The sequence below is a fragment of the Ochotona princeps genome, chromosome 4, assembly GCF_030435755.1.
Source record: "Ochotona princeps isolate mOchPri1 chromosome 4, mOchPri1.hap1, whole genome shotgun sequence".
NCBI lineage: Eukaryota > Metazoa > Chordata > Mammalia > Lagomorpha > Ochotonidae > Ochotona > Ochotona princeps.
Window position 1 is genome coordinate 77,251,440 of NC_080835.1, and position 16,687 is coordinate 77,268,126.

The 16,687-nt window shown below is 42.8% G+C and overlaps 1 protein-coding gene across 5 annotated transcripts in view; it reads right to left on the reverse strand.

Moving 5' to 3' along the window:
- Positions 1–16,687, reverse strand: part of DIXDC1 (DIX domain containing 1) — a 74,670-nt gene that overhangs the window by 12,708 nt on the left and 45,275 nt on the right. For 4 of the 5 annotated variants that reach the window (XM_058663917.1, XM_058663915.1, XM_004585057.4 and 1 more), the window contains 10 exons: positions 14,355–14,444; positions 12,518–12,571; positions 11,443–11,493; positions 7,413–7,517; positions 5,932–5,985; positions 5,426–5,518; positions 5,276–5,347; positions 4,540–4,629; positions 4,049–4,210; positions 2,855–2,921 (listed from right to left, as the gene is read on the reverse strand). In XM_058663917.1, coding sequence (XP_058519900.1) covers positions 2,855–2,921; positions 4,049–4,210; positions 4,540–4,629; positions 5,276–5,347; positions 5,426–5,518; positions 5,932–5,985; positions 7,413–7,517; positions 11,443–11,493; positions 12,518–12,571; positions 14,355–14,444 — 838 coding nt within the window. The remainder of the gene's footprint in view (positions 1–2,854; positions 2,922–4,048; positions 4,211–4,539; positions 4,630–5,275; positions 5,348–5,425; positions 5,519–5,931; positions 5,986–7,412; positions 7,518–11,442; positions 11,494–12,517; positions 12,572–14,354; positions 14,445–16,687) is intronic. The other variant, XM_058663916.1, reaches the window with a different exon arrangement.

A 16,687-nucleotide genomic window follows, 5' to 3' on the forward strand; every position in this document is an offset into this window, starting at 1 on the left:
ACTATCACTTGTTAAAGAAACTATTCCTTGGCCAAATGGTTATAGATAAACGTGTTTTAGGCCAGGCCATGGCCCAACAGTAATTCTCCACCCTGTCACACCGGCATCTCATATGGGTGCTGATTTGTGTCTCAGCTGCTCCACTTTTAATCCAGCTCTCTGTGTATGGCCTAGAAAAGCAGTGGAGTATGACTCAAGTCCCTGGGACCCTCCACCCATATGGGAGACCTAGAGGAGGCTCCTGGCTTTAGATCAGCTCAGCTCTGGCCATTGCAGCCATCTAGGGAGTGACCCAGCTGATGGAAAACCTTCTCTATCTCTTCTTCTTTTTATAAATCTAAGTTTCAAATAATAATAGATAAATATTTTTGAACGAGTTTTTATCTGAACTCTGAATTCTATTCTGCAAATTTATGAGCTGATTTTCTCATATTTCACCTAATGCTTATAACCTTTGGGATTATTTCTGTATCATAAATAAGAAAACTAAGATATCAGTGACATTAATTAACCCAGTTACCCATGGTCTCACATTCTACTGAGTGGCAGAACCAAAACTACACTCCAGGTCTGTAGGATTCGATATTCTGTGTTTATCTTACTGTGTTTTGTGTCAGGCGTTATATACAAGTTTGAAATGTCTTTGGGCCATCAGAGAGACAGATTCTGTTTGTATTTGAAAATAATCATAAAGATCAGAAGAGGGCTAGCAATAAAGAGGAAGTGCTAATCTAACCTTCACCTGAAAGTAGCTGAGTCCACAGGTGGTGAAAGAGTGCCTAAAGACTACCTAGTGAGGAGGCCTACGGCTGTACCACAAATGGAGTTCCAAGACATTACAGCATTCAGGAGTTACAAAGAAGACGAGGCAAAAAGAAGATTTAGGGAGAATCCTGGTTAGAAAGCCAGAAAGAAAAGCTTGTGTGTCTTCACTAGACTTTAGGACTGATGAGGGCAAGTACCACCTGCATCATGTTCATCTGTTGCCAGTGTCTAACACTGGTGGTCCATAGTGGATCCTCAATTAATATCTATTGAACAGGTTAGTACTAACGCTTCAGGAGAAGAATGTTTTCAAGAACAGGAATGCCATTCAAGAGCAGAAAGTGCTTTTGAAAAGACAGGGAATGGGCCGGTGCAGTAGCCTAATGGCTAAAGTCCTCACCTTACATGTGCTGTGATCCCTTATGGGTGTTGGTTCCTATCCCAGCCGCCCCGCTTCCCATCCAGTTCCCTGCTTGTGGCTTAGGAAAGCAGTCGAGGACGGCCCAAAGCCTGGGGACCCTGCACCCCAGTGGGAGACCCAGAAGAAGCTCCTGGCTCCAGGCTTCAGATTGGCTCAGCTCCAGCTGGTGTGGCCACTTAGGGAGTGAATCATTGGACGGAGGATCTTTCTGTCTGTCTCTCCTCCTCTCTGTATATCTGACTTTCCAATAAAAATAAATAAATCTTTAAACAAAAGAAAAGACAGGGAAAGATGTGAAAAATAACTACTTCAATAGGCAACAAGAAAGTCAAGGATAACCCACAGAAAGAACACTCAGTGGGGTAACCAAGTGCTAGACTAAGTAGTAAATAGAAAGTCAGGAAGAAAAGAAAGCAAGCAAGAACTATTAAGAAATTGATAAATAAGTCAGTAGCTACAGAACTGTCAGAGTTATGTCATGTTTTGGATATCATTTGGACAGAAATTTCAGTTCACTTACAAATATGGATTATCATTTACTTTAACACTTTTGTATATAAAAATCTACAAAATGATTTGCAATATTTTGCACAATACATATGTATGAAGGAATTTCGGGGGAAGGGTGAGGAATTTATTATACTATTGAATAAGAATTTCCAAATCTTTAGGGCTATGTAAGTTGTGTGTTTATAGTACATGGAGAAGGTACTGATGAGGGAAACAACAGAATACAAACCTGTCTAGAAAAACAGGAATGAGCTATTTCAAAGCACTACTAGGAAAAGAAATTGAAAGCTACTTTTGTATTAAAATAATCTTTCATTTTTAGTACAGATTATTCAAGAGGAAAAGCTATCTAAATACTAAGTTTTGAATGATATTCTATTTACTCTCAAATATTTTACATTTCATATTTGTGCAAATATTTTAAGTGTGTCACTTTAAGCTCTGCTTACTAACGAAGTTTTTAAATGGTATACATAAAAAACAACAACAAAATTTCACATCAGTCTTTAACATTTGGATTTTGTAAGTGTTTTAGATACTTTCAGATTAGGCCTAAGTAAAACAAAATGTGAACATTATTAAACCAAGAGGAAATATATAAATCGCAATGGACACTATGAGGGAGAATACATTTCCTACAAGTTGGACCACGAGGGAAAAGAATGTTGAGTGGGTATAAGGCAGGTTGGCACACAATTCCTAAACATGGCCACTAGATGGTGCAAACTTACAGGATTTAACCTGAATGATCTTCAAGCCCCTAAGGTTTTTAAGAAAAATCTCCAAATAAAAATTAAACCTACTTCATTTGGGAAGAAGAATAAATTTTTTGTGCCATTTTTGATTGCAGGATGATATGCAGATGTATGCATATTTTTGTTGTTTCACATTTTGTTCCGTTCGAACTTACACGTTTTACAAAGACACGGTAGTCCTGACAGGCATCCGGCACACAGCTAAACAGCATTTGGTATGAAGGTGGTGGCAATGATAGTACGCTTTGCTTTCACTGTCCCCAGACTATCTCAATTCTAGTATTGTTGCAAAAATAAAGTAGAAAAGTGAATCACTATAAGAAACATTCTATCCTCAAACCAATGGTAATTTGAAAAATACTCAATTGCTTGGAGACCTGCCTGGGCAATAAGAAGTACTTACTTGAATGCGGGGGCCAGGAGTCCCGGTATTCACCACCTGCTGGAGTTCTGGGGGACTTGCCTCGAACCTGAAGGAGCCACACAAAAGTAACAGAAATTATACATTTTTCTATAGTTTCTTCTTCCAATTTTGTCGAATTGAACATGTTTAAACCAGCAATATTCATGTATATTTCTAAAACACTTCATAGCTTCTGGTGCATTTTCCACAGATCTTCCTGTCTGGTGTCAAGGTTGTCCAGGGGCAGGAGAGAAAAGAGAAACAAGCAACACAGAAAACTTGGTGGTGGGGTTGGGGGCGTGGCAGATCAGTCAAGAGCCACGCCCCTTAGACACAAATGCAGTTGCTGGGAGCAGGAGTTCCAATGAACTCCTTTCCTGGATTGTTGTACCATAATGAACAGACAGCTCCACTGAGAGGAAAAGCAAAGAAAAAAAACCATTGGTAACCTTTGGAAGGATCTTTCATTTTCCCTAATTTTTTTTTTTGGTAAGATCTTATATTTTCTACCACTGCCTTCATCTACATTAATATTTTTATTATTTACTGATTTATATTTATTTACTAGAGAGAATTATACATAGAGAAGGAAAGACAATCTTCCACCCATGTTCAGTCCCTAGATGGCCAATTTTGGCTACAACAGGCCAAAGCCAGGAGCCAGGAGCTGCATCCGGGTTTCCCGTGTAGGTAGCAGGGAATCATCTCCCACTGCTTCTTCCAGGGTGTTATCAGAAAGCTGGACTGGAGGTGGAGCAATGGTAACTTAACCCTGACTCTGCCACATTAACATTTAAAAAACATTTTTTAAGATTTACTGTATTTTTACTTGAAAGGCAGAGTTACAGAGAGAGAGACAAGTGAAAGAGGGGTTTTCCTTTTGCTGGTTCACCACTCAAACGACCACGACAGCTAGAGGTAGGCCAACCTGAACCCAGGAGCCTCCTCCTGGTCTCCACGTGAGTGCAGGGGTCCAAGTATTTGAGCCACCCTCCATGGCTTCCCCAGGCCACAAGCAGGGAGCTGGGTCAGAAGTGGAGCAGCTGGGGTCGGAACCAATGCCCATGGGATGCCAGTGTTACAGGTGGAGGCTTAGCCTACTATGTGCCATGGCACAGGGCCCCACATTAACATTTTCAAAAATAGGCTTGCTCAGAAGCTTGCCCAAGAGAGCTACCAGAGCAAAAGCATTACCTTTCTTTCTTGTTTCTTCTGTGTCTCCATGACATGCAAGCGCTCCATGAGGCTGGAGATGCCCTGCTCCAGGCTGTCAATGGTGTGGTGCTGAGGATCATGGCCACTGAAGCTGTTGCGCAGGCTGCGGAGAGCATCACGAACCAGCTGCAGGTCACTGCTCTGTGGGCAAAAGCAAGGTGCCATCAGCATAGCCCGGTGCCATATTATCATAACACACCCAACAACTGGGCTCAAGAAAACAGAGAGGAACCCAGAATAGATCTTTCATTGCTGGGAAGGTGTGATTGGTAGGAAATTTTCCTCCACAAAGGAAGGCCTAGTGTGTGTCTTGAGTTTGTAGAACAAGTGCCTTCGATCTTTATATACACAACCAGATGCAAGGATCAGGGAACTGTGAGATAAAAAGCCTAGTCCACTGGGGATGGTTAGGACATTCTTCTGGTTTCAGTTAGAAGTGGCAGGCTTGCACCCAAATCCTAGGGACCTACCCCTCTATGGGTGATGGAAGCAGTTCCTTTTCCTGCCGTTGGAAAGAGAAAACCATTGCTTTCAGAGTTGTGACTACTGCAGTAGGTCACCTATTGCAGCAAAAAGAAATGAGACTAGTTAGAGAATTCCAGGCCAAGAGGTCTTTATTTTTGTTCTTTATGTTTCTGTCACTTCTTAACATTGCACATACTTTCTGTTTTTAATGTCTCTGTTAAGATGTAAGCTACATGAGTTTACATTTCTTCCCCTTTTTTCACTGCCTCATCATGTTGGATGTAGAAACAAAGAAATGGCAACCTCCGCCTATAGAAGACCCCCAACTTGGACTCTTGACACAGTCACTGTGGGGACTCAGAACCCTGCACAAGTGCCTCATGCCTTTGCTTTGGTAACAAAAACTAAGGACAACTTTTCATATTTTTTTAAGATAGACTCTGTGCCAGATGGACGACATGGAACTAAATTTAGTTATTTATCGGTAGAGAGGACAGCTATTATTCATATTTTCGACATGAGTCTTATCTTTAAGGTTCATAAGCTAAGCAACTTAAGGTCGCATAATACAGAACTGTTGTATAAAGATGGGTTTTAAAACTTCATGTTCTTATTCTGGAATCTATAGGAACTCAACCCTCTTGCCAAAACAGTCATCTAACAAACTGGCCTATGGCCTGGGTTCAGCTCTCTTAAGTCAGAAAAACAACCTCTCTGCCTTGTAAGTGGTTCCTGGGTTACCTCATCTGCCTCTCTCTTCATACAATGAGCCAAAAGGACATCTTTATGCTCCAGCTCCCGTTCTAGATCCACCTGTAGGGCAGAGGCTCTATTAGAAAAGGATTTCTGCTGGGCAAAGGGGGAGGGATGTCAGAGACTAACTGTTTTCACCTGCTGGTAACTGGCATCTGAGAGTTTCCGGAGTGCTTCTTCCAACTTGGCCTGGTGCTGCTGCAAGAGGCGATCCTTCTGCCCCAGCTCTTTCTGCAACAGAGACAGAGCTTTTAGCAGAGCTTTTAGATGTGTGGCAGAACCAAGGACACTCAACAGCTCCCCCTGGGAAGTGAAGGTTCTGCCTCAGGAAAGCAGAGCCTCAAGGGCAGAATCTCCCACAGAGCCTGGGACTCTTGAAGGACAAAGAGGAAGGGGATTTCCATTTATGGATTCTCCTTGCCACCCATGCTGATTCCAGAAAAAGGCAAGACTAGAACTCAGGCTTCAAACTCCTACTTCTCCTAACTATGGTATGCATTCTTCAGGGTTAGTGAGTCAAGGGTCAGAGAAAACCATTTTCATCCATAAAAAGGGTGATAACAGGATAACTAAGTACTCTTCAAACAACAGCAACAATGGGAAGGTCGGAAGGAAGCCATTTCCAAATCAGTAATCATCCTTACTTTATATTCTCCCAAGAGCTGATTCCTCTCATCTAGCTTCCTCTGCAAATCCACCTGCAAATGTAAGAATAAGTGGCTGAAAGTGTGCAGTAGTAGACAGCTAGACTCAGAAAGAAAGCCAGGGTCTTGAACCCAACAGTCCAACAGAGGTGTAAGAATACCAAGCGATATCTTTAGATGCTGCATTGACTGCACGCCCTGTGAAAAACCTTTCCACTGTGCTAGATAATACAGGCTAAAATACTTCATCCAACTTTGTGTTAAAGAAGATGCGCATTTTTAAACTTCTCTTTATTTTCCAAGTAATTTCTCAATAAAGAAGCAGTGTAGGTAAGTACATATTTCATAGAATAATGCAAAGAGGGGTCTAGCACAGTAGCCTAGTGGCTAAGATAATTGCCTTACATGTGCTGGGATCCCATATGGGCACTGGCTCATATCTCCACTGCTCCACTTCCCCGCCTCCTCCCTGCTTGTGTCCTGGGAAATCATTGGAGGATGGCCCAAAGCCTTGGGATTCTGCACCCATTTGGGAGACCTGGAAGAAGCTCCTGGCTACAGATTGACTCAGCTCCATATGTTGTAATCACTTAATCACTTGGGAAGTGAACAAGTGGATGGAAGATCTTTTTCTTGTCTCTCCTCTCTGTAAATCTAACTTTCCAATAAACATAAGTAAATCTTAAAAAAAAAAAAAAAAAAAAAACCAAGTGGCTAGCATGAAGGTGTTGTTCACAAACACTCAAAAAAGCCAGCAGCTAAAAATTAAACATGAGCTCCTGGCTCACACAGACTTTGAAACCCCAAAGTCATGGGTTGGTGCAGACTTGATCCAATTATGTTGTCTAGAAGGTGGGGCCTGATGGGAGTTCCTTAGATCTTGGAGGGCCATGCCCTCAGAAGATACTTGTCAGGAGAGGGTTGGTTCTATAAGCCTGAACTGGGCCTGACTGTTCTTGCTTTGTTTCTGGCTCACTATGTAAGCATTCTTCTGTATTCATTTTGCCATTGCCATCCTCTGGCCTCCCCAGACAGCTGAAGCAATGCATCCAGCCATTGTGGGACTGGGGCTATGAGCCTTCAGAACTGTAAGCTAAAACAAACTTCCTTCCTTCCTAAGAAACTTGTCTTGGGTTTCTGCTAGAATAACAAAAAGCTACTCAATAATCAGAGTTAACGCTGGTAGTTACAGTACACAACACAGAGAGGGTATGACTATGGAAACAATACATGACTTCTATTGATATTCTTTAGTGAAATCATCAGACCGTAGAACCACAATTCAGCCTCACTGTCACTATAGTAGCAGGGTTCCAGGACCTTCAGCATGACATGAATTTGACAGGAAATAAAATGCAGACACTGAGTGCAGGCAACCCAGACACAAAAGAAGGGAGACAAGCATGGTAGACATCACAGCACCTTATACACTATTCTGTTAGTGGGAATCAACAAGGTCAGAGGTCATACACTCAACTCACATTCTGGTTGTGCAGCTCATCTCTGTCCATATTTGCCCTCAATAGTTCTTGTTTGAGTTGCAGAACTGCTGTATCCTGCTGAGCCAATCTCTGCTGCAAGGCATCCTGGGGGAAGAGAGCACACTAATCACTGTGATCTCCATTAAATTAATCAGCCAGTTATTACTAACTCACTTACTGTGTAACCAGAATCGATTCCAAGTGGGAGACCAAAAGAGTACAGATCTTGTCGTAAGTTGCTGATCTGGTGTCCTTAAGGATACTAGCATCTAAAGGAAGATCCTACCTATTGTCCTATCAGGGGACTGAAATCAGATTTTCCTTCTGTCTACACTTACTCCTACCCTTGCTTCATTTCTGAGAGCACGGATCCTGGGGACACAATGAGTGGCCTTTGGGAAGAGATAAACTTGGATTCAAATTGTAAATCTACCATTCACTACTTTTGAGATACTCATACTTCCTCCCATCTTGGCTTGCTCGTTTGTATCTTGGGCACAGAAATACTCAAGCTAGATTAGGTCTTCTTTCTTGTGCTTCTTTTCTTGGATGCCTTTCCTAGAGGAATAGGCCCTATCCCTGCCTGCCACCTTGCCATAAGGAATCCCTGAATTCCCTCCCATGCTGATTTCTAGGATCTGCTGCTGTGCTACTTCCTCTGGCTTTCAACACTTGTTCTGGACCAGGATTTAGAATTACATTTCTGCTGATCAGAACTGATGGCTCCTCTTCCCAGTTCTCCTAAGATCTTACCAGCCCTAGGCTATCTTTCCCAAAGGTTGAACTCTCTTAGTTCCTACCACGGCTAAGAAAAAGTGGAATAGGTACATTTATTTAAAGGGCCAATTATACACATTCCTGCAATCATGGAGACTTCAAATTGAACCTGCACGAGGGCTTCTTCATTCCACCATAGTTGTCCTCAATTTTCTCTTCACAGACTGAAAAGAAATGGTACAAGGTCTAGAGGATGTAGAAGCCTTTTTTTTAAAGGTTTATTTGTTTTAAAAGGCAAGGACACAGAGAAAGAAAGAGACATAGAGAGAGATATTTCATCTTCTGGCTCACTCCCCATATAGCAAGTGACAACCCAGGAGCCAGGAACTGCAGCCAGGCCTCCTGCACAGGTGGCAGGAACTCAAATACTCGAACCTTCATTAACTCTCCCCGGGTTTGCTGCCAGGGAGCTGGACTGGAAGCACAAGAGATGGGATTCAAACTGGCACTCTAATACAGAATGTGTATGTTTTGAAAACAACATTTTAACCCACTGTGGCACAGTGCACAACCCTGAAGCCCATTCTTCCTATATGTGTGTGTGTGTGTGTGTGTGTGTGTGTGTGTGTGTGTTTTATTTGGCCTCGTGCAGTAGCCTAGTGGCTAAGCCCTTACCTTAAATGCACCAGTTCGTATCCTGACTGCTCCACGTCCCATCCAGCTCCCTGCTTGCGGCCTGGGAGAGCATACAGGATGACCAAAAGCCTTGGGATCCTGCACCCACATGGAAGACCTAGAAGAAGCTTTTGACTCCTAGCTTTGGATTGGCTCAGTTCCAGCCATTGCAGCCACTTGGGGAGTGAACCAGCAGATGGATGATCTTCCTGTCTCTCCTATCTGTATATCTGCCTTCCCAACTTATAAAAAAAAATTTTTAAGAAAACCTTTTAAAAGTTATTTATTTAAAATGTAGAGCTACAGAGAGATGGAGAAAGAGCTTCCATCTGCTGACACATTCCCCAAATGGCCAGAAAGACCAGAGTGGCATCAAGTAGAAGCCACGAGCCAAGACTTCTGGATTTCCCACATGCGTGCAGGAGCCCAAATACTTGGGTCATCCTTACTGCTTTCCCAGGCACATCAGCACGGAGCTGGAGCAGATGGGACTTGAAACCAGTGCCCATATGGGATGCCAGCATGACAGGTGGTAGTTTAACCTATTATGTCTCAACACTGTCCCCTGAAGTCCATTCTTAAGTGTGCGGTCTGTCATAACAGTATATGGTAAATGTGGTAGAAGAGGATCCTGGCATCAACAATTTACAGAAACAGTTCCCAGCGGGTGCTCTAATGGATGCTGATGAATTACATGGGAGAAGAAGCCTCCATGGTTAATAATTCTAAACCTTTCAGGCTTACATATTTATAACAGACATTCTTTAGTCTTTTAATATGCTATTACTCACTGTGAGTCTTCAAGTCCATTAGTGGACTTTCTCAAAGTTACGTGAGCACAGGGCTTATGTGCTTTTTGAAAAGTTTTAAACCACTTAGGCTCAGACTACGTTTCTGGAAAATGCTGCTGAGTTACACTGTAGGCTAGTCCAAGAGAGTTACACTTTAGGAAAAACTGCTCCTGAAAAACATGGTTGGCACTGTGGTGCAGCCAGTTAAGCTGCCACTTGAAATAATTGCATTCCATATGGGGATGCCAGTTAGTGTTCTGGCTGTCCTGCTTCTGATCTAGCTCCCTGCTAATGTGCCTGAAAAGATAATAGAAAATTATCTAGGAACCAAGTGTTGTGGCCCCAGCCAATCGTTCGGAAGATCCAGATGAAGTTCCTGGTTCCTGGCTTCAAACACTCTCCTGCCTGGATGTTGTGGCTATTTGGAGTCAGAGGATTCTCTCTCTGTATTGCCCTCTCTATGTCATTCTGCCTTTTTTTTTTTCTTAAAAAACATTTCATTGTATTTATTTAAAAGGCAGAGATTCTCTCTCTCTCTCTCTCTCTCTCTCTCCTCTCTGAGTCATGTGTGTGGCACACACACACACACAGAGATTTTTCTATCTGCTGGTCTATTTGCCAAATGGCTAAGGCTGAGCCAGGTCAAAGCCAGGAGCCAGGAATTTCATCCAAATCCCCCATGTGGATAGTGGCTTAACCTGCTGTACCACATGTCAACCAGCTCCTGTCACTATGTCTTTCAAATAAATCTTAAACACACACACATACACACACACACACACCGCATATTTTCCACTTCTAGGTATTTATTCAGCAGCTACACAAATATTCCTGCTTGAGAAAATACATTTAAGGTCATTAGCTAGTTCACTGTTTACATTAACAGAGTGCAGAAATAAGCCAAAATAATATTAATAGTAGACTGATCTGATAAATTATCATATATACATATACCGAAATATTGTATATAGCCATAAAAATACCTAGGGAGGTCCATATACACTGAAATAGAATGACCTCCAAGATACACTGCTAAGTTAAAAAACAAACAAACAGGTTGTCATGCTGTATCTAGAGGATATTACAATGTGGGTAAAAATGTGTGTGGAGCATGGAAAACTTGGAAAAAGTGGGCTTCCGACTGATTCATTTCAGGGCGATACAGCCATTTGGGGAATGAGCCAGTAGATGAAAGATTCTCTCTCTCTCTCTCTCTCTCTCTCTATCTGCAGCTCTGACTTCCAAATAAGTAGGGCCCAGCATGATGGCTCAATTAGGACAAGCACTGGCATCCCCATTTGAAGAGTGAACCAGCAGATGGAAGATCTTTTTCTCTGCCTCTCCTCTTCTCTATAAATATGCCTTTCCAATAAAAATAAATAAATCCTTAAAACCAATAAATAAATCTTTATTTTAAAAATGTGCATGGGTAATGATGCATGTATTATTTGCTAACAACTAATAAGCTTCCTCCAGGAAAGACAACTGGAAGACTGGTTGTAGGGGGAGGGCTGGCAGGTTGACTTTTCAGTTTAACCTTTTGTACACTGACCCACTGGAATGTTATTAATGATCCAAAAACTAAACAAATTATAATCTCTGTTTAAAAAGGGCATACTTTCAAACTGAAGAGGACATTCTACATAAAGACACAAACAAGAGACAGAGGGAAGCAGCAGTACCAGAGGCAAGCCTAGCAAAAGGAAGGTCCAGTGCTCAAGGGCCTGACTTTTCCCAGGAGCACAGGCCCCTAGCAAATTCCAACCATCCTGCTCAAGGCTCACCATTGACAGACACACCCCCTCACAGAGCATTTTGTTTAAAGAATCAAGTGTCTTCCTTTTTACCTTTATCCCCTGCAAGTTTCTGGCTTCCTGTTTACACTTCAACAGCTCCTTCTGCAAACCAAATATAGTTAGATCAGATGGCAGCATCTGGATTGCTTCAGAAACATGACCTCACTCCGTCAGCCAGCAGACAAAACCCAGTTACCATTCCACGAAAAATTAACCCTCTGCTGAATTACTGACTCAGTACTCAGAAAAGGATGGCTGGTGGAAACAAATAGAACCCATCTGCACGGGTCTCTGGGGCACCCTGGCCACACTGCCTAGGCAGAGAGGAGTCTCACCAAGGAAGAAGACACCCATTTCCACAGGCTCACCACAGCCAGCACACTCCACCACCAGGAAAGTCTACACCCTTTTCATGAAAGTTGAGGATCATAAGTAACTATGCCTGTCCCCAACGATTAAACAGCCAGCCCACTCCTCAATGTTCAGCAAGAGTATGGTATTTCTGAGTCTCCAAGAAGGTACTGATCTCGGTGGCCCAAACAAAAATCTGCCACCTGAAAAATTATCCATTAAAATAGATGAAATACAGGTATATGACTGTCATTAGTAAAGAAATTTTAGAAGACAGTGTTCTCTTCTTTTCCTACTGCTTTAACATATCTAAAAGTGAGATCCTTAGTGTCTCCTCAGAGAGGCTCAAGAATTTCTCTATTAGAAATTCAGATCTGGGAGTATGTTTAAGCATGTTTATTGGGAAAGGGCTAAAACATACTACAAATTCAAACAAAAAGGAGAAACACTGCTGTTTCAGAATTGCGTGAAGAAGTCATCAAAAAGGCCACACTTGGATCTATTTTTTTTTCCTGTTAGGTAACATCAACTAATATTTTAGTTAATATCATGAACCATTTCAAAAAGGTACAATCAATAATGTTATATATTACATATATACCAAAATCAGAAAAGTATTACAGATTTGGGCTATACCTCTCTTTTAATCAAGGACATAATACAGATACAGCCAACATTCCAATTCCCATCACTTCTCTGTTAATTTTCCTGAGTTTAATCTGTGACATTCTCACAATTTTTTTGCAAAGGATAAAACATGCATGTCCTAACCTACCTTTAGGTCTTGATTCTCCTCCATACTCTGATCCAGGCGACTTTGGATTATGATCTGAATATAAGACAACAAACATGCTTATGCTCAAAGACTGTGAAGTCCAGAGGCCAGCTGGTCAGCAAATATTTATTGAGCACCTACTAGATACAAAGAACAGCAAACAAGTGCTGCCTCTGATGGAAGCTTGTGCCCAGGAGTGCAGCAGGTGGATCAACACGGACAACGCTGAAAATTCACATGTGTGTGGTGAAGGCAGGGTAGGGTTGGGGAAGAAGAAATGGCAAGGGACAAAGCTGGAAAGGAAAACAGGGGCCAGACCACAAAATGCAAATCAGTGCAGTAGGGTCATTGATGAAATGTTTCGTGCAAACAGGTGACAAAGTGAGCAGTCTGCTTTAGAGGTAACACTGGCCTCTGAATGCTGGATGTGCCCCAGAAGCACAGGTATCAAAGGCTTGGTCTCCACAGTGGAGGGAACCTTTCAGAGGTGGGGTCTAATGGCAGGTACTTGGGTTACACATGGGGTGCCGTAGAGGTCATTCTTAAGTGATCTATTGAGTTCCCATGATGACGTTATAAAGACTTGAGTTTGGGTCTATCACTCTCTGTTCCCGGCTCTTCCAGTACATGGAGCCAAACTAGCAGCCATGGTATTTAGACTTTGATTCTCCAAAACTGAGCTACATAAACCTTTTCTGAGTGTAAGTTAGCAGACTCAGGTATTTTGTGAGAATAGCAAAAGACTTACTAATATAGTAAGTTATTCTCATGTTTCACAGAATATGAATCAGATGAGGACAAGGAAGCAATGTGAAAAAAATCTGTCAAAAGGCCCTAGGATACAAAACGATGGCCTGAGTTAAACAAGGGGTTTATGAGAATGAAGAAAATAAGATTAAGATATTAAAAAGGTAAACTGAGGGCCTGACATGGTAGCCTAGTGGCTAAAGTCCTCGCCTTGCATGCGCTGGGATCCTATATGGGAGCTGGTTCGTTTTCTGGCTGCTCCACTTCCCATCCAGCTCCCTGCTTATGGCCTGGGAAAGCAGTGGGGGATGGCCCTAAGCCTTGGGACTCTGCACCCGCGTGGGAGACCTGGAAGAAGCTCCAGCAAGAAGCTTCAGATCTGGCTTCACATCGGCTCAGCTCCAGCCGTTGCTGCCACTTGAGGAGTGAACCAGTGGATGGAAGATCTTTATCTCTGTCTCTCCTTTCTCTGTATAGCTACCTTTCCACTAAAAATAAAGAAGTCTGAAAACAAAAAAACCCGAGTATTTTGGTGGTGGTGGTTTACCAGACTATAAAAAATAACTTTGAGGACTCATGGAAATTGAGATGTTAATGGGACATCAATGTGTAAACTGCATAAAGAAATCCTGAACTCCTTAGAGAGCTGACTAGAAATAAAGGAGGAACAGGTGCGACGTGAGCAAAAAGATGGAGGCAAATAACACTGTCCCCTAATGAGAGCGTAAGACATGTGAGGGCTCTGCACTCTGCATGCTCCGGGCCACAACAGTAAAGGGATCCGCCCAAAGAGAAGCTCCCAAGGAGAGGTGAGAGAAACTCCACATGATAAGGTCACAGGCCTGACTTCTCACCACCACATCTCCAGCAACTTCAAATAGTACCTGCCCGTAGTTGGTGCTTGACAAATATTTGTTGACTGACTCAATGAATGAAGAAGGGAAGAGCAGCCAATGTGCAGGGGGAAATGAGCAAGGAGTTGCAGGGAGGAAAGAACACATTCCAGGAAGGCACAGTCAGCGGTACAGAATGCTAAAATCAAGTCACATCCAATAACCAGAACTCAGAACACGAAAGATGGAGCTCTCACCAGCTGCTCCTCGGGGTTCACTCCTGGCTCACAGAGAGTCAGCGGCCTCTCCTGCTCATCTTCCGGTAAGGACCCATGGAGCAGTAAGGCCTGAATGATCACAAAGAAAGAAAAGAAGAAACTTCACTCCCCATCGGATGACTCAATTCAGAGTTGGCCTGGTAAACTCATCAGAAGTGAAATCACAACGTGGCTTCCTCTAGAAATTTCCTTGGTAAGTTTTGCTCCTGAAATACTTCCAATTGTACCTCTTAAAACTAGTTCCTTTTGCCAGGCCCACACTCTGGGTCTCTCTCATCCACCTGGACACACATGAATCCTCTGCTCTAAGACTCCTTAGCCCCAAAGAAAACCAAACAGACACTCCTTGCAGAAATAACAGACACATTTCAAACTGGAGCTGCTCACACTGTTTTACCAGGTGGAATGTGATCTGACAAGAGGACAGAATAATCCCGACTTTGAAAAGCTACTATGAGGAATCATTTTAAACATAATTAGAACACTGACTTCAGTTTATCTGATTTTTGTTTTCGTAATTCTTCATTTTTAACTCCCAAAGGCCTGGACAGAACAAAAAGGAATACATATTTACAGAGAGCTGCCCTCTTTCATTTCAGCTCCTCAAACCAGGCTCTGCTTCCACTAGAATATTCCTGGGTAGAACAGGAAGGCAGCTTTACCCTGAATCTGAGGAAGCTCAAGTTCAGCCCCTCCCCAGACCTTATGCCTGACATTCTATTCATAATTTTAAATATTACACTGGAAGAAAGCCTCCTAAATCACATGTATGAGTACTTTGGGACTCATAAAACTTTGATCTGAGGCCGGTGCTATTACACTCTGGGTTAAGCCACTGCGCAGCTAGGAATGCCCAAATTCCATATCAAACTGCCTGTGATCAAGTTCTTCCCCTGTTTCCAATTCAGCTTCCTGATAATGCAAACCCCGAGAGTCAGCAGATGATAGCTATAACAGTAACTGGGCCCCTGACACACAGACAGGAGACCCAGATTGAGCCCCGGTCCCCGGCTTTGGTCTGGCCCAGCCCTAGCTGCTGCAGGCATTTGGACAATAAAACGAAGTAGTGGAATCACTCTCTTTTTAAAATAAAATATTCATTTTTGTTTATTTGAGAGTTTAGGTGATAGAGAGCAGCAGGGAGGGAAGAAACAGAGGTTGTCCATATTCTGGTTCATTCCACAAATGGCTGCCCCAGATGCAGCTGGGCCAGGTGGAGCCAGGAGCCTGAAACCTTACTTGGGACTCATTACATGGGTGGAAGTGACCCAACTACTTGGACCAGCAGCTGCCTCTTTCCCAGAAACATTAGCAGGGAATTGGATCAGAGACAGAGAAGGTGGTTTTTCAAAACAACACTCTGAAATGGGGTGCCTGTTTCACAAGCAGCAGCTTAACTTGCTTTACAACAGCACTGGCACCTTCTCTTTTTCTGTTTCTGTTACTCTGTCTTTCAAATAAATAAACAAGAGAAAAAAAACCCTTGGAATCTCCCTCCGCAGGTAGGTATCATGAGACTTAATCAGCTCTGTGAAAGATTGGAAAATGTCTCTATTTTCTACCACAATTATGTCTCAGAGCTGTTCAGGGTTAGTCCTGTTTCAATAAACACTAACATAAACTCATTATAAGTGAAACTTATAATCTACCCAATGGTTTACCTACCAAACAATAGTAAGAAAATTTTTCAGGCCTGGCGGCGTGGCCTAGCGGCTTAAGTCCTCGCCTTGAAAGCCCCGGGATCCCATATGGGCGCCGGTTCCAATCCCGGCAGCTCCACTTCCCGTCCAGCTCCCTGCTTGTGGCCTGGGAAAGCAGTGGAGGACGGCCCAGTGCATTGGGACACTGCACCCGCGTGGGAAACCCGGAAGAGGTTCCAGGTTCCGGGCTTCGGATCGGCGCGCATTGGCCCGTTGCAGTACACTTGGGGAGTGAATCATCGGACGGAAGATCTTCCTCTCTGTCTCTCCTCCTCTGTGTATTTCTGGCTGTAATAAAATGAATAAATCTTTCAAAAAAAAAAAAGAAAATTTTTCTAAGGCAAATGAATTTGGTTATCCTCTGGAGTAATTTTAAGGGGCACAGACACAGGTTAGAAGTCACTGGGCTGTAGGGAGCTAAGAGAACAACATTAAATAATTATCAACTCTAATGTCAGCCATTCGACAAGCTCTAACTAAAGGCTGTTAATATGTCAGAAATCTTAGCTGGAGCTGAGCATGCAACTTGCTTATCACTGAAAGAGTTAAGAAGCCCTGTAGACGCTCTGAGCCCCTTTGTATTCTACAATGGAATTGAATTCACATTGTGAT